This window comes from Desarmillaria tabescens, assembly GCF_030435595.1.
Source record: "Desarmillaria tabescens strain CCBAS 213 chromosome Unknown EV420scaffold_43, whole genome shotgun sequence".
In the NCBI taxonomy this organism is placed as follows: domain Eukaryota; kingdom Fungi; phylum Basidiomycota; class Agaricomycetes; order Agaricales; family Physalacriaceae; genus Desarmillaria; species Desarmillaria tabescens.
This window is the reverse complement of record NW_026848342.1, coordinates 310,498-330,224: the sequence shown is the minus strand read 5'-3', so window position 1 is coordinate 330,224 and position 19,727 is coordinate 310,498. Positions and strand designations below refer to the sequence as shown.

The following is a 19,727-nucleotide window of genomic DNA, read 5'->3' as shown; positions in this document are numbered from 1 at the left end:
CTATATCCAACGCCCAGCTTTACGAAATCCCCTAAAGCCGCTACATCTCCAACTTCCAAGTCCATGTATCTTCTCAAATACAAATGTCCCATGTATATGTGTATGTACAGACAGAAAGGAAACATGCAGGCGGTATAGGTGTAAGGTATATAAAAGTCAGTACAATAAATCCCCACTTCACGACGGTAACGGCGGCACAGGAGGAGCTCGTTGCGAAGGCCTCTTCAACCTCCGCTGCTCCATCTCCTTGGCCCGTTGCTCTTGTTCGGCTTGCATCTGTGACATGATCTGAAGCTGCTGAGCGATAAACTCTGAGGTGCCCGGTCTATCGGCCAACAAATGTTATCAGTTTACAACCCAGCGCAGCACAACGACAATCGCACCTCATTCGTAAGATCTGCAAAATCGTCTCTCCATTCGAGACCTCCTTCTCCTGTCGTTTTTCCTTCTTACGCTCCTTGATCGTCCCAAGATTCCGTTGAGAATATACGCTCTTTGCTCGTCTTTTCATCGTAGGACTAGAGCTCAAGCTCTGTTGCATCATCCGAACACATTCCTCCATCAACGCGTCCCTGTGGCGTAACAATCATCAAGAGCCAAGCACTTGGCGATAACACTCGACTTACGTATGCCAATCATAATACAGCCGTATGGAAACGACGTCTCGGTACTTTTGGTTTTGAAGCGCCTCCAGAGGAACGGGTCCTTCACCTCCAGCATAGAAGTAGTCTCGTAGGAACTACCAAAAAACCAATCAATACATACAACATGGGAACCAGAAAAAACTCACTTTCAGCCACTTGAAGACAATATCAACCTCTTTGTCACTGAGAGGCTTCATGTCGCTCGATACTTCGGATAGCGGTGGAATGAGCAGCCCCTCGATAACATTCAGAATTTCCTTCCAAACACGTGTCATGACCTTCTCCTTCGCCGTATCACTCAGATACGTATTAAGCGTCTGCAAGTTCGCATCAAAGTAGTCGAACAGAGGCAATATAGCCTGTTCAATCTCCACATCCGTCAACTCCTCTGGCCTCACTCGAGGCTTCTCGGCGCTGGGAAGAGGTATCTGCACATCACTCCCAGCCGTCCCAATCGCAGACCGGTACAGTGCTGTGACATTACCCAGAGCACGATTGTAATCCAACCCAAGATTACCACCTTTCATCAGCGTCTTCACCACGCTCCGCGAAAGACATTGTCGGATAAATGGTGACATCTACCGCGACATCAGCTAATCATATATTATTACACATTGTGGAACTGACCTTATCGATGAAAATGCGGAGCATATCTGCTTCAGCCCGCTTTAAAGAACGGAACGCGCGCCCGAAGTAAAATTGTATATCGTCCTTCTCGCCTTCCATACTAACTCGGACCAATATCCGTCCTTGAGTATCCAGGTCCATCCAAAGGTCGTGCGTCAAAAAGTCTCCAAACCGCCGAGGATCGAGGCACAAATACGCTCGTCCAACAGTGTCATGCCTCCCCACTAGCGCACGATCCCGCACGCTGACCATCAGCCACAGAGCCTTGTCCACGGATATATCAAAAGTCTCATCCCCTATACAGCCAAAACCTATCAGTACAAAGATACTAAAACGGTGGCTGCAGATAAGACTCACAACGCGGATTCGTCGTCTCATAAATCGTCCGTGTTTTCGCTAGCCGATTTCCCGCTTCGTCGCTCAGTGTGATAAAAGTGTCAAGCTTCGACGTAGGACTCGATTCTAGCGGGACAAGACCCTCTGCAATCACAACCTTGACAGTGAACAAGAATCGTTCCCGTTCCACCTTTTCAGGCACTGGAGGAGCACTGTTCATGATAACATCAGCAAGCTTGTCCGCCTCCATCTGGTTGTACATATTGTCCAACAATCGCCGAGCAGCCTCGACATTGTTCAACTTGACACACGATTGAGGCTGGAAGTTGAAAGGTTCAACCCTCTTCTCTCCTGTGATGGCAAGCTGTCGCGCTCTCTCCAGCCAGGCTGAAGATCTTTGAGGTTGCAGGTAGTCACTAGGACGCGGGAACATCTCTGCCAAAAAGAGGCTTTCCACGCTTCGACAGTACTGTTCGACGGCTTTGGAAATAGTCTAACACCCAATCATTATGACCTTCGCGAAGCATCATAGAAATAACTAGGTACCTTGGATAGCGCCGTGAAGAATCGTGCGCCCTGATAATCATCTTCCCACTCCAGATCTTGCAGGAAGTTTATAGGGCTTCGTAGGGAATCAAACAAGTCGACAATCGAAGAACTATGTCCTTCTGCATCCTCCGCTTCAAACTACACGGGGCTTAGTTAAGACATAGAAACGGAATAGAATGGGGAACAAAAATACCCTATCTGCGGCGATTGCCTATAGTCATGGATAGTTGAACAATCTGCATCACAAAAACAATTCACTGTCGACTTACTGCTTCAACCCAATTGCCGGTTTTACTATCGGTGTTCAAGAGCCATTGCCGCACATAAGGCTCAAAGAACATATTTATGTCGAACTCTATTTGTCCCCTGTATATCCTTCTCAGCTGAGTTGCCAAATGTGCAGCACTGTTCCACTCACGATGGACAGAACGCAGCAAACATCCCTAGAAGCGTCTTCGTCCGTCGATACAACGCAAAAATGTCTTGTATCGGAACGTCCGGCGTCGGCCCATTCATAGAAGACTCGAACAGCCGCTTCTGGGAATTGTTCAAATCTGCGACGAAACGCGGTATTTGTATTTCAACCATCAACGATACCAAATCGAGTTGCCTACACTATTATTTAGAATGCATCGTTAGAAGCTAGAAGTGACGTACCCTAATATAGGCTCAGGGAATCGCTTATCCAGAAGCTTAGCTGACTTCTCAATCTCATCCGTCATCAATAACAATGGAAGTGCACGGTTGACCCCGGGCGCAGAGCTCAACTCATGCATCTTCCTTTCATAGAACTCACCAGCCACCTGTCGTATTCGCTCTTGAACGTCAGATAACCGGACATTGATGTCTACGTCAAACCGCTCGAGTAGTCCGCTGTCCCGCACCTGTTCAAGCACGGACAGATATGGCTCTATGTCTGCTGGTTTGAGCTTCACAAGATCGTCCATGGCATGGTACAGCGACGACAAGAAAATGTTGAACAAGCTCCCATAGATACTTGATAGATATTCAGTCTGACAGGGAAAGTTAGTGTTGATGATACATGCACTAGGAGGAAATGGCGCCTTACATCCTGTGTCGGCCACTTTTCCAAGTCCAAGTCATTCATAGCTTTTGCAATGTTCTGCAGACCTTCCGGTATACACTCTAACGGAACATCGCCACGTTCATAGAACTGCCGGACTAGATCAAGGAAACACGCTGCTCGATAAGAATGTCCAATCCTCCACCGAACCGCGCATTCGTTCAAAAGATCGATATGTGGTGCAGAGAGGATGCCTAGCGAGACTTCGTCGTTATCGTCCACCTCAGGACTGAGCATAACCTCAAGGTCCGCTATTAAGCATATTTCCAACAGCCTCTTGTAAAATCGCCTCGGATTGGGGGGAATGTACGTAAAGTGATGGCCGACCTGAATATCATCGTCATCTATGTCGGTAGCATCTCCATTGAAGTCTCCATTGTTGAGCGCGTCATACAAAGAGCGTCGGCTACTTATCGAAGGAGTCCGAGATGCAGCAGTAGGGGTATCCAGGGGCGCATATACAGATCCAGGTCGCCTTGTAGGAGGTGAAACGTCTGATGGGGTCGACTTCGCAAGTTCTGGGTTGTATTGGACCATTGCCACCATCGTCTGCTGTAGATGGGTGGTCTCCAATGTCTTCCAGTGCTGCCAGGCAGCATCTGAGTCGAAATCTTCTCTTCGTCCTGGAAAGGGCGCTCCGGCATTGATGTTCTTGAGACATGTCTAGAACAAAATTTAAATATAAAGGCCGTGACTGTTAAGACCATAAGTAGATGCACCTTAAGGTCTGTGAGGGCGGCTTTGTCTGTACATATGCTCTTCATCTGATCAATCTCCTGCTGCACTGCAGACTCTGATACTTTAAACAGACCAGCGACGATACGGACTAAATCCATGTCTGCTACATTGCTGCTGACTGACAGTGAGAATGTTGAATCGCGATCCCGAGAGGTCGAGGATGATTCGTATCCAGAGTCGCTCGTCGACTGAGCAGGTGCGAGCTTGGCTGTATAAATATCCAGTCGCGAAAGCAGCTCTGGTGTTACGTGGCTCAAATTTTTGAGGCACTCCCGGAGCAATTTGATGAAGAGGGCGATTTGGTTGTTTAGTTCCAGCTTCCAGCCTTCGCCGGCAAGAGTTGGCTCCTTCTTGAGAACCCCGGTAGCATGCGTGGCGAACATGAGGATAAGTTCCTCGATTTTGCGGTTTTCCTTCATCTGACGCTTGAAACTGTCGACCATGAACATTCCGTAGAATTTGGCCATTGTTCTCCGCACAAGTTGGTCAGAATAGCTAGGACATCGACTCAGTATTAAGATGAGCATGAGAGTCATGGATACACACCCAGCATCCTTCCCCATTGCAATGTCCTGAAGTTTTTGCTCCAGCACTTTCAACAGCTTCTCCGGAAACTTGACACTCTTTGGCCCATCTCGGATGTCCTTGAATATATCGCCTATGGAAAAGTTGGATAAAGCAGAAAGTCTTGATATGTGTTCGCGCTCCTTAGATTCCGAAGCTACATTGCTGGTTGTTTCGGTTGTCTTGGGAATCAACAGATAACTCAAGAATCTGAAGGCCAGTAAAGATCCGTTTGGGAAGATACGGAGAGTGGTACCCACGATACACGTAAAACATAACTACGAAGCCAAAATCAAGTACGCGACCGCAGAGAAATAGAAAAGGCGCACTTGAATAGCTCATCATCCGTGACCCGATACTTGGATAATCGCTTCTCATGCGCGTAGCTATTGTGACTGCGCCTTGACATTAGCAACAGATAAGAGGACCAGATGAAGTAGATTAGAGGGAATTCCGACGTAAATTCTCGTGAATGACACTGGAAATGCTACAGTCGGTCCAGGACTGTATCAGGGCGGGTGGGATGGCACATGCAAGTAGCTGAACCCGCTTGAGATGATCGCATGGCCCCGCCGACAAACAGCAGCAAATTTTACCGTCCCAATTTGGAACCGGCTGCTAGTATGCCGTACTACTACGCGATCATAGCTGCGGTACCTCAAGGCTGTATGAACAGCTCTTCTAGCACGATTTTACATCCACAAAATACTGGGAAGGAACCAGAGCATTCGATGGAGCGTTACTATCAGCCCTCCGTGTGAAAATCTGATTTTTATGCAAGGGAATAGATGTGCATTTTAGACCAAATGTCGAATGTGCATCTTGCTCAGTCCCGGCAGCCGTATTTGTCATATTGCTTTAGAACTTGCCATATATTTTCAATTACTTACGTTGACGATTATAGTTCAATGCGGCACTCTCCGCCAGCTGCCGCCATACTTCGCGTTTACTGATTTTCGAAGGAAACCTTGTGTGCATTTCTCTGCACTTCTATCCCACGTTCTGTCCATTGTCGCCTTCAAGATACAGCCCGCATCTACAACAGAAGCTAACCGCTTTACATGAGCGGTAGGATTTCCCATCTATCTACCCCACAGGCAGCACTTCCAATGACCACCAGGTTTACACGTCAACTGACGACAACAGAACTTCGTGCACATCCCTCTACAATACATTCAACCCCTTGCTGCTCAAATGCACTCATCATTTCCCTGCTGCGAAGCAGTGATCCTGCGCCTTCGTATACAACCACATATTTCTTCAGCTTTCGAACGTTCTTGTCATCACATACCATGTGATCCACAATCCCCAGCAAGACAGCGGCGCCGGGGCTGAGCTTGAAGCAAATTTCCTCCGTCACATCCAGAGCGGTTATATACAACGAGAGTAGAAAAGCATCTTGCATGTCGTTAAGATGAAATTCTACACGCTTGGCCCGACACACAGACGGCGCCGCTTCAAAACTGATCTCACGGTGACAAAACGGAGGGAGATTGACAACCAGGACGAGGTTATCAAGAACAGGTGCCTGACGCAAGAGTTTTAGTAGCTCTATGTGATCCCTTTGACTGTCGATCGGGACTCGAAGGTGGCGCAGATTTTGAATTGTCACTGCTTTGCAGATATCAAGCCATCTGAAGTCGTTCCTCACGCCCGAGGCGAATTCTATGCTGTCGACGTGAATCGGGTTTGTTGCCAGTGCAGGTGGGGTTGACGGTCTATGCTCTGTCGCGCCCGTCCCATAACCCTCGAAACGCAATTTCCGTAGATTCGGGCCGAGTGCGGAGAAGGTGGCAAGAAGGTGAAGGTGGCGATTACTATTCGCAGAACCAAAGGTGGCTGCATGGAGACGACCATGACTTCTCAGGCGTTCTGCCACTCGCCGCGGCACCATTGCCGGGCTGGATCTGAATGTTACATGCTTGACGTTGGGGAGATGCGCAAGGAGCGCGTCCAGACTCCGTGACTCCAATAGGTCGCAAGAATCGCCAATGGTCAGGCTGCGTGTACGCGTTAGTAATTCCCCCTTGGCAGTATATTGTAGGAGATTTCGGCACGTTGACGGCTTCGAGACGGTAATGGTGTGAAGCAAGACAATCTGCGACGGCGTAGTCCAAGCTCTAGTGACCAGAGAGCATGCTAGTAAGGTGAGTGTGTCTCTAAAGCCAACGTCGTGTAGGATGATCTCGATGAGTTCTGTAGGTAAGGAATCCGCCATTCTGAACGGTTCGACGCCACCGATAGGCTGAGAGAGTGGGTGGTTCTAGGTGGTTCTTTTTTTTGGCTTTTTTATATGCTTTTATATGTCTTCGAAACGCAATTCACGTGCACATGCAGGTATTGTTCTTTTCAATTACGTCCGAAACCGCGTTCATTGATATTGTTCACCAGAATAATGCTGAATTTTGTGGCTCTTTGACCATGACGCGTACGAAAATTATCAATCCTATACTTAGTCTGCCACCGATGCGCTTTTCCAATTGATGGGCGCGCGGCCATCCTCTAGATGGGGTCGCTGTACCTGTCATCTATCGACCTAATAATGAGCTTGTGGCTTTGCTTGGGATTAAATTGATGCCACAGGCTCAGCCTTGGCCTTTCTCTCATAGCGCTGACGACCAAGACAACGTTTCCATGGTAGCAAAACTACTGACCTCTTTGTTGATACTTTGGTACCGGCTTCGGCTACTTCTCCCGGTGGAGAATAGTACAGGAGGTCACGTATAACGGTGGATAAACTGACGGACTAGGTTGCGAAAAGATCGAAAAGAGATAGCCTATTTACGCTAATAGACACAATACGGTAATATCAATAGATTCTGTAGCTACAGTACATATAATGTACAGTTATATAGTAGAATATCTCAACTCTACAGTCGGTCTTGATGTAAATCAGTCCTTCCACAACGGTTTAACAACCGCCCACACAACTTCCCTGGCGTTCTCCAGCTCGTCACGAAACTGCCTATCAGCGACACTATCCAAAAGTCCCCTCCTCTCCCACCTCTGCTTCCTGAATACTTTGTACATCCTCCCCAATATATCCCAATACCTCTCATCACTGAACGATTCGTCTGCCATCTCAAAGAACTTACCTACCATCTTCTTCGTGATATCCCTTGGCCCTAATGCCGACAAGTCCGCCAAAACTGGCCACGGAATATCCTCAAAAGCCAACGGCTTCCTTCGCGAGAATGACGCGTCTTCAAACTCTCCTAGGCATCTCTGAGCACGTTTAATGGCCTTTTTGTCAGTCCAAACATTCCTGCGACTGTGCTCTTCTTCCCTCTCTCGCTGGAGTGCAGTAAGATCATTCTGGAGGGAGTCTATGCCCACTAGAAGATGTCTGATCTCGACATCCTTATTTCTTGACTGGGTGCGCAACGTCTTGACCTCTTTAGAAAGCACCTTCGTTTCATCCAACCCCATGGATACGATTTTCTGCATCACCACGGCTTTGGCGCGCAAGCTCTTTGTCTCCTTCTCCGCCACCTCCTTCTCTTTTACAGCCACAAGAAGCTTCGCCTCCAAATCAAGCCTACGCGTCTCCAGACCGACGGCTGTGCCCCCAAAGTTCTTATTCTTCTCTTTCAGCTCGTCAACCTTGGCATGCAGGACTTTGACTAGGCTAGTCCTTCGCTGCCATCTCCAAATCGCAACGAGCCTTCTCATCTTCCAACTCCTTCTTCTTGTTCTCCAAATCGCTCTCCTTCCTGCTCCATTGCTCTGACTCAAGCCTCATGGCATCCCGCTCTGTTACGAGCATCTCCAATTGACGATCCTTTTCCAAAAGCATCTTCCGCAGTTGGTCAATCTCGCAGGTCATCTCACAGCACTTGGACACGTCCATCTGGCGTTTCCCCTCTGAGGCCATCAACTGGCGGTCTTTGACCCCAAGCAGATCCTCCAGCTCTTTATTTCTCTGCTCGAGACCACTCAACTTGAGGTTCTGGGCCTCCACATCCACCTTCATATTATCGATGGTCCGCTTGAGTGCATCAGATTCCTCTGCATAGACCTTACTTTGGGAAGCTAGTTCCAGTCGAACTTCATCGAATTGGCGGCGTAGTATCACAGATTGAGCGATTTCGTTCTCCAGCTCAGTCTCGAAGCCCTCTGATTGCTTGTGCTGTTCTTCAGCATAGCTCTGTGCGAGCGAGAGCTCCTCACGGAGAGCATTTAGCGATTCAGATGCTTGAACATCCGCAGCTTGCCGTAGCATTCTTTCATGCTTCAAGTCACGAATGTGAGCATGCAGGTTCTCGACTTTGCTAACAAGTTCGAGTTCACGGGAAGACCCCGATGGCTATTTCCAGTGTTATTAATAAGAGAATGAATAATTTAAGCTGGAAACGTACAGGTAGAAGGATAGGATTCGGTAGTATGTCGCAGTAACTTATATTTACTTCCCCACCGGCGATGGAAGAAAACGCAGGACTACGTATAGCTTGTACAGCTGTAGCGGCTTTAGAAAATCAATCAATCAATCCATTGTGCACAAAACATGACTCCAGAGAAGTTACCTTGTTCTGTGTCGGCGAACCTGATCGTGATCGTTGAGGAAACGTCGATCCTGGCAAAGAAAAAAGATATCAAAATCTAGCCCGGGTAACATCACCTGAAGCAACACTCACCCTTTCAACTCGCCGAACTGCAGTTAGAACAATCAGATGTGAGAAACAGTTGTCGAAAGTAGAAATTGGGCCGTACCATCCGAAGGTGTTGCAACAGCTTCATAATCCAAGGTCTAGCCTGGGAGCCTGAGAAAGCAAGATTGTTCTACATAGATAAAGCATCAGCGGTGCCAGTAGACACAATGCACGGATGCATTACCTCTACTTTCAGGGATATCAGGCAAGAATCACTAGATTTCCTTTGTCCATCTCGGGCAACTTGCGTTTCGTTGTAGAGGCGAGCACGAGAAGGGTTGCGAGCGATCACATAAGGATTACCGGTATGCTTCATGGCGACATTCCATCGTGAGTCAGGGTATTGCATTGAGAAATTCAAGCAGGCAATCGATATTGTCAGAGGATGGCGATGCTGTTGTTGTTGTTGTTGGTGGTGGTGGTGGTGTTATATGAGCGCTAGAGGTCAAGGCGGACGTCGGATCCGTTTCCGACTGTATGACGCATCGGACCGGCAAAGAGGAGTTGCCACTGCCAGGCCACCAACGATGACTCGAGGAGTGACTTAAATACATGCTTGCACTTAACCTCATCCGATGCATAATTTCATAGATGGTTACCGTTCAGTGAAATAATTAGCGCCTCTAAGTATACTGGTATTGGATAAGTATCATCTACCAAATTACAGTTCATCTCGTATTTCTTCCGGTGGTTGTAACGGCACCCGCTGTTCATCAGTCCGTGGTATCGACTCGTCCTCCTTAACCTCCTCCTTCACCGTCGCTTCCACCTTCTCAGCTGTCGTCGTCGCCGTCTTCCTCGGTCTTGGCACCTTTCTCTTCCACAGCTTTTGCAAATGCTGCTCTAGCACCTTTGCTCTTGCCTTCATCTCGGTCGTCTCGATCACCGGATCCTCGTTTAGTTTGACCGATTTTTGTTTCTCCACCCATGTGTTCAGCCACGTCTCATGCTCCTTCAGCGTCTTCTCTAGTGCATCTAGTTCCTCCTTGGTCCATTTTGACGGAAGATCTTCCGCAAGTTCCCTTGTGAGATTCTGTCTCGCCTCTGTGAGGAACAGTCGTGTGCTCCAGTTCCACATCTGACTGTTGTTTAGTGCTTGAGGGAAGTTGGCAATTTCAGTGTAGCGATGCACGATAGGCCTCTCTAGGGTCCTAAAATAGCAAACAGGTCAGCGAGAACACAAACACAAAAACACAACACGTACTCTAAAGCTATACGCTTGTCCAAGAACTGTGACGTTTCAGAGACATCACCTTTATCGTGAAGCCACGTTATCGTCTCCTCCAGCTTTTCTGCGATAGCGGCGCGCTCTGAGTCTTGTGAGCACTCCTTGAAGGGCGTATCGCGGTTCTCGGGGTCAAGGAGATCTCTTAGTTTGTACAAGTAACTCTCTAGCGTGTTTCTGGCCTCCTCTTTGCGGTTCTTCGCGGCCTCGTCCACATCGACTTCTCTTAACCTGGAACGACACAAATTCAGCTCAACAAACAAAAGGAAAAGACGCGACCGGACCTTCGACGAGCCACCCGTTTCTCTTCAACAGTCATCGGAGGTATAGATGTGAAGTGCACAGTCAGGTTCAGAGGAATGGTCGTCAAATCTTTCAGATCCACTTTCTCAGCCTTCGCTTCGGGTGCTGCCGATGTAGAAGGTGCAGCCTCAGAGACTGAGGGAGCTTCAGCGGCACTTTCAGTCTCCGTCTCTGCGTCGGACGACGATGAGCTACCGGCTCCGAAGAGACCTTTCAGCTTTCCTACACGATGGAATTATTAAAACTGATCATTCATTCGTAACGACTTGACGTACCTGCGATAGACTCGTCCTTTATTTCCCCAAAGGCCACTGCTTCGGTGACAGAAACAAATCCAGATTCCGAAAGCATCAGAGTAGCCTTAACCACAGGGTCGATGGCGCCACGCTCAGTAAGATTACCAATAGCTTCAGCGACGCCCGACACTTCCACTTCCAGTATGCGAGTAGGGAAGCCTCTATGCGAATCTTAAAAACAAGTACGACATAGCTTGGGAGAGTGACTTACGGAGCAGGTGCAGTCTTATAGTCCAGGTATATATCGAAATCCTCCTTCCGCTTCAAAGTCAATGTCTTCTTGGAACCCGTCTTGGATCCAGCTGGGAATATTGTGGTAGATATGCTACGAGGCTTGGCGTTGGAAGATGCTGGTGCGGCAAAATAAGCCGCTTGTATATCGTGAACACCAATGTCCTGGACCTTGATATTCTTCGTTTTGAATTGACGACTGAGGCTGGCGCCGTGAAGACCAGCACCCAACACGGCAGCTTCATCAGCGTTGACATTGAGAGAAATTTTGTCACTAGTGAAAATTGATTAGCACTGAGAGTAGCACGAGGACAAAGACAAAGACTAACTCTCCAACAGCAGCTTTCACGGCAGCTTGGATCATGGGCGTACGCGTACTCCCTCCCGTCAATATGACAGACGTGATATCATTCAGACTAAGCCCTGCCTTTGTCAACGCATCGTATATTGGCTGGGTGTACTTTCCCTTTAAGTCCGCACAAGCAGCCTCGAACGACGCCCTAGTAACCTTTGTCCGGAAGTCGATATCAAAGGCTACACTCTCCACAGACGCAACAGCATCGGTATTCGCGCTGAGGATGGCCTTGACGCGACTCGCCTCCTTCCACAGCTTCGCCATGCCCCGCTTGTCCTGGCGTATGTCCCTCTTATGCTTGCTCACAAACTCGTTAACCAGCAGTTCCCTTAACCGGCGGTCCAACTCTGTACCACCGACTGTGCGGTCATAGCCCACACCCGCAACAGCAATGTGCGTCGCTGGTGTATCACTCTTCAATGATGAATCAGTGCTGAACGACACGACGGTGGCGCGAACAGACGAAGCACCAGCATCATAGATGATGTGGTATTCCTGCTTGGGAAAGGTGCGCGTCATGGCATAATTCACCGCGACAGCTGTTCCGTCATTGATGAGGGCAAGCGTCCGTAGGCCTGATATCTCGATGGCGTCTGCAACGGCGTCCCGTTCGAACTGGGTGAAGTAGGGCGGGACGGTGACAATAACATCGGAGATTTTTTCCTCACCAAGCGTCTCAGCGAGAGATTTGATGTAGGATAATTGCATCGCAATGAGCTCTTCGACACTCCATTCGGTTCCATCGCTCTGCCGGAGAGCGACAGTCTTGCGCGATGTTTCGACAACGTCAGCGGTGGAGATGGTAGTATAGTAGGATACGGCGTCCGACTGGAATGGTACGGCTTGGAGAAGTTTTAATGACGAAAATGAATCAGAAGGAAATCGTGACGCCTAGCAAAAGTTAGGAACGTAGAATTCCAGGCGTTGAAGGTATTACGCACCAGGTTAAAGGCGTCCGTGCCAAATAACCTATCATCCTTCTTCCATGCCACGACCGACTGTATCTTTCTTTTCGAGTCCTTGTTCAGCAACACGTCGAACGGCAACCCTGGCTTCATCAACGAAGCCTTGATCCATTCCGTGCCGTAGTCGATGGCGAGTACGGACCCGAATGCCGAGGGAAGAAGGGAAAATAGAGAAATAAGATACCAAAGGTATAGTATACGCATTTTGAAAGCTAGTAGAAGGAAAAGATGGGCATGGGCTCTGTCGTGGAGGTTCGTTAACGAATCCAAAAATGGCAGTCGGCCACGTATTGAGCGAAATTTCCAACTTGGGGTTCGTTTGGGACGAAATTTGCGGATCTTTCGGGCCGGAGCCACCTTGCTCTGCCGGCAGTGCGCTGGCAGGCCACCAACTTTCTGTTTAGTGACGAAACTTCATCTAAGGTCATGATGTCCCGTCTCTAAGTCACCGAGGGTTATTGCACTAAACTTCTCTTTGTATCCAAGGTTACAGTGCTCCAGCAACACGCTATGAAAGAGAAACAACCCAAGGCCTTGTGAAAGTAGTATGGTACTACATTAAAACAACACAGATGTTCGTCGGTTCAGGAAACTTCAATTTCAACTACCTGTGTCCTTGATATCATAGTTTCCGAGTCAGCAAAGTGCACCTGGACAATATAACTTCCCAATTTTTGCACCATAAACACGAGCTTGACAGTAACAGATTCTTCTGTGACCTCTTCAATCACGTACTGGTCAAACACAAGGGTGGACCTTTCGGTGGTAGCATTGGCAGCGGCAATGGGTCTTTCGAGCTCGAAATAGAGTGAAAGTCGTGCATCGACACTGCGGACCAAGATTTTACTTGGCAAGTCGTGATTGCCACCAACCATGGAGAGGAATGGGCCACGCTTAATGACAGGCATAGTCAGCGGTGGACTATTTCGGCCAACGGTATACTCCAGAAGCCTGCGAGCGCAGCCGTCAAAAAGCTCCGCCGTCCGTGATATACCACGGATGTCCACGACTGTCGGGCCAGCGACAACGACAACACGTCCATGGAGAATTCCTTCTGCATACTGCACCGAATAGTCTCCAAATTCATCATGATCTCCACGAATCCATAAAGACTTGACATCATTGGAAGTGCTGGCGATGATACTTGCAAGCCAGCAACGTGCTGCTTGCTTAGAAGCAGCCATATCTAAGACTCCGTTGGCATCTGTCTGCGACGCGACGTGAACATTGATGCTGATCACCGGAGAGGTGCCTATCTCAGCTCCTTCACGTTCCAGACACCAGAACGCATGCGTGGTCGCCTCCGTCACGTTGATATACCCCAATTTCGCGACCGAGTGCCAATCGTCACCCAATACGCTGTTGATCCACTTCGGAAGGTGCGCCCAGTTGGCATATGTTACAGAACTGGTAGTGGACCCAGTTTCAGGTAGCCCAACGAGGCTCAAGACTGAGCTGGTATCTTCATCGGTGGCATAGAGCATGAGGATAAGTGCGACACATCGTGGCGGTGCTTTGAGGGAAAAGGAACGGACCGGGATCCGGGGCACCGCCACCGCCAACCTTCAGCTCTCAGCGTCGACGTGATATCCCTCTAATTTGACAGTTGCAACGGTATATAGGTCAACGCAAGAGAAGGACATAAAATGTACCATACTGTCGACAATGGAGTACAAAATTGCATCGTTTGTGAGTCTATTCCTTCCTACAATGCTTTTTCTTCACGCCAATACTGCGACCATTTCCTCACGTCTTCACCACCCAATTGCGGGAAGTTCGCCCCATAAATCGATCCCGCCAAAAGTTGGGGCAGTCCGAATGCCTCCCTGTTCTTTCGTCCGAGTGCCTCAGCGTTACGTTTGTAGTATGGAAGGATACGCTTCGCCGGCAATGCCGTTGGATCCAAAGACGATTTCTCCAGCGCTTGTAGCCAATGGCCATAAGGAACGAGTCTGACGGCCAACTCGTGTGAAATGACTCGAGCTAGACTGGCCCACAAAACAGGCTCCGGGTGAACAAGATGCATGACGGGACCAGGAAAATCCACATTGTCGACAATGGCCTGCGCCGCTTCGTGAACTGGTACCCAGGATACGAGCTAATAAACCATCAACAAACAGAGGTATAGTACAGAACAAAGGTACACACGAACCTTATCGTCGTCTGGCAGATAAACGAGCACCGTGGAACTATGGATCATCGAGGGAATCCACTCTTTCACGTTCCAAGTCCCTTTAAGTCCTCCAGTGAGCTGGCCGACTCGAACGAGGTAACGTAAGCCAGGAGCCAAGCGCAACAGCTCCTCCGACACCCATTTAGACTCGCCGTACCCCATTCCATGCGCGACTTCTGCGCCAATGTGGGTTTCTGCTAATGGCCGATCCTCGTCGGCACCTAGAAAAGTAAGTTAATGTCTGTGAGGCTCAAAATGGATAAGTTACTGACTCTGGAAAACAGCAATAGAGCTTGTGTAGATAAGTCGAGCTCGGGAGGTTAGGGCCAGATCAATCACGTTGCGCAAGCCTCGGATATTAGCCTCGAAGGAAGAAAGGCCTAGGTTGAAATCCACTCGCCACGCTTTAATCAAACTAAAATCAGACAGGTCCGATACAGTCAAAGGGCCAGCACATTTCCTTGCCATTGTGAATGATATGCGTTACGGAGCCTATAACCTGAACGAGGGAGCAAAGGTAAATGCCTATTCAATCCGCAAAAGCGACAGTTCGTACCTCAGCAAGAACCTGTGATTTCGTCGATAAATCAGCTTCCACCAAGGTAACCTTCTCCAAGCCGACATCTAATCCATGACGGGAAAACGCTCGCTGTTGCCTCTCGTTGACGGACGCGTCTCCAGGTCAATTCACAGCGTAGATGTGCTGAACGTTCTCATCCAAGACCAAGCTGGCTAGAATATGAGAACCGAGGGCTCCAGTAGTGCCGGTTATGAGCACGACTTTCCTGGTCCTCGTGTCGGAGTTGTTTTCGGGAATAACCACAAAGTCCTTGCAGTACTTGTCGACCATCACTCGCATCGCATCTACCGGAGAGCCTGAACCAACGGCAACATGCTTGCCTTGAGCTACTGATGCAAGGAACTTTGCCAGTTGAGCTATATTCGGGTACGTATAGACGAAGTTATCCGTAGTTTGGCGGATATCGAACTCGGCTGAATCCTGGAGAGCACGAAGGAGGGTGTTTCGAATCCACGTCGCCTGTAAACTATCAGAAGGAATCAGTATTGACGCATGTGGCTCGATAAAGATGCGATTACCTATCGCAGCCGTGTTGGAAAAAGTCGTCGTTGTCGGAAATCGAGTGAGAAAGGACCTGTAGAACAACGGTACGGACGAATTCCTTCGTGGATGCATCGTCCCATTCCGGAGGTGGGGGAATATTAGCTTGCGTGCTCTCTGCTACAGTCTCGTAAACAGCTAAGATCTCGTCACTGTAGTCTGTAAGAGTAGCCTGTCGCCTGGACATAGAGCACACATCATCAAACAGTCCTTACATCTAATGAATAGACCATACCTTGCTGTGTTCTTTGCCGTATAGGTGAAAGGCTTTGTTGGCTTTGCCACGATAATCATCTGCGACCGTTTAGTCAAAGCCAACCATCAAATGATATTTTAGCTTACCTCTTTGAATAAACGGGAATGCTGTGGTGCGAATTCATTCATCCTTTTCACAGTAGGCCTGTAATAAGAGACATCGTGTCAGCGGCTTCTTGCCCCCGGCCTACGAAGATTTAATCACCATATTAGATTCCGGAAATTCGCAAGTTTGGTCTCGTCAGCAGGATCGAATGCGAATTGAGGTTTCGGTTCAACAAGAACTCCCGCCTGGAATTGCCCTCGTCCAAACATGACTGCAGCGGATACATGGGGATCTTGATTGAGCATGCTCTCTGTCGACACATAAACGCTGTCAGCATTCGTATACATGTATGTCAGAAACATTTACCTAGCGGTACAGGGTTCGTCTGGAATAGTACGGCGAAGTTTCAGTACTCGTAATAAATACATTGACGAGCTTACCTTCTCTCCTGTGTTATACATAATCTGATCGTCGGTGCGCCCGAATATTTTCCATAATCCTGGCTTAGTCGGGTGCGGCATCAAGAGATCTGACGTCGTGTACGCGTCAACGCCATTGATTTTCGTGTTGATGACACTAGGTACGCCAAAGTCATTTTTCTGTAATGCGAAAATGAAATCGATGGCAAGATCAAAGGGGACAAATCGTACCACCATCACAAACTCGTAGAGGTTATTTCCATTTAGCACCATTTCTGGAGTTATGCACTTGGGAAATTCGAAGTAGTCCCAGTCGTAACTAGATTTAGCTTTGGAAGGTGGCGTTAATACACAAGTATCGACTGTTACGGGCTTACTCACCAGGTAACGTAGTACTAAGAATACCGCCTTCGGTGCTTTATATAAGTTGGGGTAAGTCATGAATTCAGTTTCTTGGACCCTGCACTCACAATCCATACACAATGAAAATGTCAACGCCTTTAGACGTTAGGTCGTCTCCAATGACTTTATTCAATGGTCCTCCGCTGTAGAGCTGAGACAAGTTAATCGCATGATCTTATCGAATGCGAGATGAACGTACCACTCCCGAACGACTGGCCAGCCACTCGACATACTCCGGACAACGAGACCACGCCTGAGGAACGACTTTAGTATATGCAACGAAATCTCTGGTCATATAACAGACCTCAACGAATGAAGGAACACAAAAGATCAAGTCGCTGCTGGTTGCCTTGGCTGAAGCAAACAGTTTATCTGGCGTAGGAAGTATGGCAGGGGATTTGGGTTCGAATACGCCTACAACTAACCCCGAGGATGCCTACATGTGACAATGAGAAAGACCCAATGGTAGGTCAAAGGAAAGAATTACTGTCCAGCAAAGCTGCGTAACGCCAAGGCCATGATACATGGGCATCACATGAAGGGCAGAAAGGACGTTGCACAAATCTCTTTCCCCGAACCAAGGTGTGAGACTTAACTGAACAAGACGATGTCCGCTCCAAGGAATTGGTTTCGGGTATGCTGTTGAACCTGTAATGAAATATGAGCAGGATTGGCTGACAAGAAGGGGGAAAGCAGTCACCAGATGAATGCAGGTACATGATGGTAGAATCAGGATCGACCTCTTTGAGAGGAAGATCCTCAGCACTCGTATTCTTCTGCCATTCGGGGAGAAAGAGGTCTTCAAAGGCCGGAGCCACAGATGTCTCCGGCGGCTCCGTCACTAGATATTGGGATTTCAGAACCTCGAGTGCATCACGGGCAAGAGCTTGCATGGACGCGTCTCTGCCGATAAGGACATGCTGTACGCCCACCTTGTGCAAAAGGTGTGCAACCGCCTGCGCCGAGTTCCGTGGGGAGATGGGGAAGAACACGTAGTTGGCGCGTAAAATGCTCATCATTGTAGTAAAATAAGTGATAGAATCTGACAAGATCCGTAAGTGTACCCAATGTGTGCCGAGTCTTGAAATCTCGCACCGGACATCGTTAATATGGCAATGACGGGAGGCTTGTCAGAATTGAACGGCACAAGACTCTTTATCAAACGAGCGCCAGTGTATATGGCAACGACTGCCTCGGACCAACATATGGTCCTTATGCTGCCGTCCTCACGTGAATACACAAAGAGGCGGTGATTAGGAGAGTGCTGGAGATGCCAGTCATATATCTATTGGAGGGTAAGCGATCCATCAATGGGAGGTGGTTGGAATGTGTCGCTTTCCACAGCTTGCTTGTGGGGGGGAGGGGGAATCACTCTGTGAACAGAAAAGGACATTTCAGATGACAGATACTAATGGTACTGCGCACTTACCTTGGTATTTATGGACCGTGAATACTCATCATTGCGCGCGCTTCAGAATCCATAGGACCCCAGTCACGGCCAAAGCGAATCATAAATTTCGTGCTAGAAAAGGTCGTTTTTCTGGTAATGATGGGAGAGCATACGAGGATTGTGGACGTCAGGAGCATCACATGACCCGGGGCCTATTTTGGCACCGACATCTGATCCGGAGCCGAAACAGATCCCAGTTGTGGCACCGTGTCTGGAAGAAAGGCTTGGGACATTGGAAGGATAGGGTTCAGGACGTTGGAGGAATAGTTCGGGACGTTGGAAGGATTGGAGTTGAGGACGTTGGATGGTGGGGTTCAGGACGTTTGGGGGTGGGGTTCAGGACATTGGAGGAATTGAGTTGAGGACGTTTGATAGTGGGGGTTCAGGACGTTGGAGGATTTGAGTTGAGGACGTTTAGGGATGGAGTTCAGGACATTTGAGAGAAATGCTCGGGACGTTCAGGGACAGGGTTTGGGACATCAGGATATATGAGTTCAGGACGTTTGAGGATGTGATTAGGGACATTGGAGGATGCGACTGGGACATTTGTGGATTGGGGTTCAGGACATTTGTAAATAGAGTTCAGGACATTGGAAGATATAAGTTCAGGACATTTGAGGAAGGACTTTGGGACATTCCAGAGGATGAACTGGGGGGTGAGACCAATGCTACTGCTAATGTCTCCCGAGTGAGATTCCAGAGGGTGGACTCCCCAAAATGGTGTGAAGAGCCACAGACGGTCCTTTGGATGCTGCTCCCAGGTTTAGAATTCATTCATATACAATGTTTGCTTCTGACATGCCACTGGACTCAGTGACCATCAGGTTCAGACTCCTGGGTGTGAGGTACTAGGGACTCTAGGACCCTATAAACACGCACTTCCAAGCTTCTGCTCGCTTGTGTGGTATCTACTAGTCCTTGAAGAGATATAACATTCCAACAGTGACATGAACTCCTGGTTCTTTACATGAAGCCACATAAACAAGGTGGTAAACTAAACATCTCAACGTCCTGAACCAATCCTCCCAATTTCCTGAACCCTCTCCTTTCAATGTCCCCAACCTAATCATCCCAACGTCCCAGGCTTCATCCCCTAAACGTCCCAAACCCCTTTGTCCAATGTCCTGAACCCTCTCCTTTCAATGTCCCCAACCCAATCATCCCAATGTCCCAAGCTTCATCCCCCAAATGTCCTGAACCCCTTCCTCCCAATGTCCTGAACCAATCCTCCCAACATCCTAAACCCTCTCCTTTCAATGTCCCATGCTTCATCCCCCAAACGTCCTGAACCCCTTC

General features: G+C 48.6%; 6 protein-coding genes across 6 annotated transcripts; all 6 read right to left on the bottom strand.

Annotated features, from left to right (window-relative positions):
* Window positions 1-49: 49 nt before the first annotated feature.
* On the bottom strand, window positions 50-5,139 carry EV420DRAFT_864877 (uncharacterized protein). The gene is made up of 16 exons (XM_060483793.1): window positions 4,872-5,139; window positions 4,803-4,820; window positions 4,525-4,752; window positions 3,960-4,473; window positions 3,226-3,903; window positions 2,814-3,169; window positions 2,575-2,766; window positions 2,426-2,522; window positions 2,350-2,367; window positions 2,154-2,294; window positions 1,629-2,100; window positions 1,272-1,567; window positions 791-1,222; window positions 627-739; window positions 384-572; window positions 50-325 (listed from the first exon to the last, which is right to left on the bottom strand). Exons 1-16 carry the CDS (start codon window positions 4,949-4,951, stop codon window positions 178-180), a joined length of 3,972 nt encoding a protein of 1,323 aa, XP_060326327.1. The 5' UTR covers window positions 4,952-5,139; the 3' UTR covers window positions 50-177.
* A 532-nt stretch (window positions 5,140-5,671) lies between these two features.
* EV420DRAFT_1647656 (uncharacterized protein) lies at window positions 5,672-6,760 on the bottom strand (the record flags this gene model as incomplete). Its single annotated transcript, XM_060478062.1, has 1 exon — window positions 5,672-6,760. The coding sequence occupies one exon, from the start codon at window positions 6,758-6,760 to the stop codon at window positions 5,672-5,674; it is 1,089 nt and encodes a 362-aa protein (XP_060326326.1).
* A 310-nt stretch (window positions 6,761-7,070) lies between these two features.
* EV420DRAFT_1713031 (uncharacterized protein) lies at window positions 7,071-9,507 on the bottom strand (the record flags this gene model as incomplete). The annotated part of the gene is made up of 7 exons (XM_060479657.1): window positions 7,071-8,170; window positions 8,223-8,848; window positions 8,901-9,007; window positions 9,066-9,115; window positions 9,177-9,193; window positions 9,253-9,321; window positions 9,376-9,507. 7 exons carry the CDS (start codon window positions 9,505-9,507, stop codon window positions 7,435-7,437), a joined length of 1,737 nt encoding a protein of 578 aa, XP_060326325.1. The 3' UTR covers window positions 7,071-7,434.
* A 244-nt stretch (window positions 9,508-9,751) lies between these two features.
* Window positions 9,752-12,920, bottom strand: EV420DRAFT_1767480 (Hsp70 protein-domain-containing protein). Its single transcript, XM_060480922.1, has 7 exons — window positions 12,543-12,920; window positions 11,576-12,492; window positions 11,227-11,520; window positions 10,995-11,176; window positions 10,701-10,941; window positions 10,396-10,647; window positions 9,752-10,342 (listed from the first exon to the last, which is right to left on the bottom strand). Exons 1-7 carry the CDS (start codon window positions 12,768-12,770, stop codon window positions 9,853-9,855), a joined length of 2,604 nt encoding a protein of 867 aa, XP_060326324.1. The 5' UTR covers window positions 12,771-12,920; the 3' UTR covers window positions 9,752-9,852.
* A 2-nt stretch (window positions 12,921-12,922) lies between these two features.
* On the bottom strand, window positions 12,923-14,063 carry EV420DRAFT_1568187 (uncharacterized protein). The gene has a single exon (XM_060474156.1). The coding sequence runs from the start codon at window positions 14,048-14,050 to the stop codon at window positions 13,151-13,153; it is 900 nt and encodes a 299-aa protein (XP_060326323.1). The 5' UTR covers window positions 14,051-14,063; the 3' UTR covers window positions 12,923-13,150.
* A 52-nt stretch (window positions 14,064-14,115) lies between these two features.
* Window positions 14,116-18,374, bottom strand: EV420DRAFT_1713021 (uncharacterized protein; the record flags this gene model as incomplete). Its single annotated transcript, XM_060479656.1, has 20 exons — window positions 14,116-14,664; window positions 14,719-14,960; window positions 15,012-15,143; window positions 15,205-15,238; window positions 15,296-15,397; window positions 15,431-15,785; window positions 15,838-16,038; window positions 16,095-16,153; window positions 16,202-16,259; window positions 16,320-16,470; window positions 16,527-16,545; window positions 16,601-16,759; window positions 16,811-16,955; window positions 17,050-17,132; window positions 17,181-17,234; window positions 17,286-17,417; window positions 17,469-17,629; window positions 17,682-18,023; window positions 18,077-18,266; window positions 18,324-18,374. The coding sequence occupies 20 exons, from the start codon at window positions 18,372-18,374 to the stop codon at window positions 14,272-14,274; spliced, it is 3,063 nt and encodes a 1,020-aa protein (XP_060326322.1). The 3' UTR covers window positions 14,116-14,271.
* Between the last annotated feature and the right edge of the window lie 1,353 nt (window positions 18,375-19,727).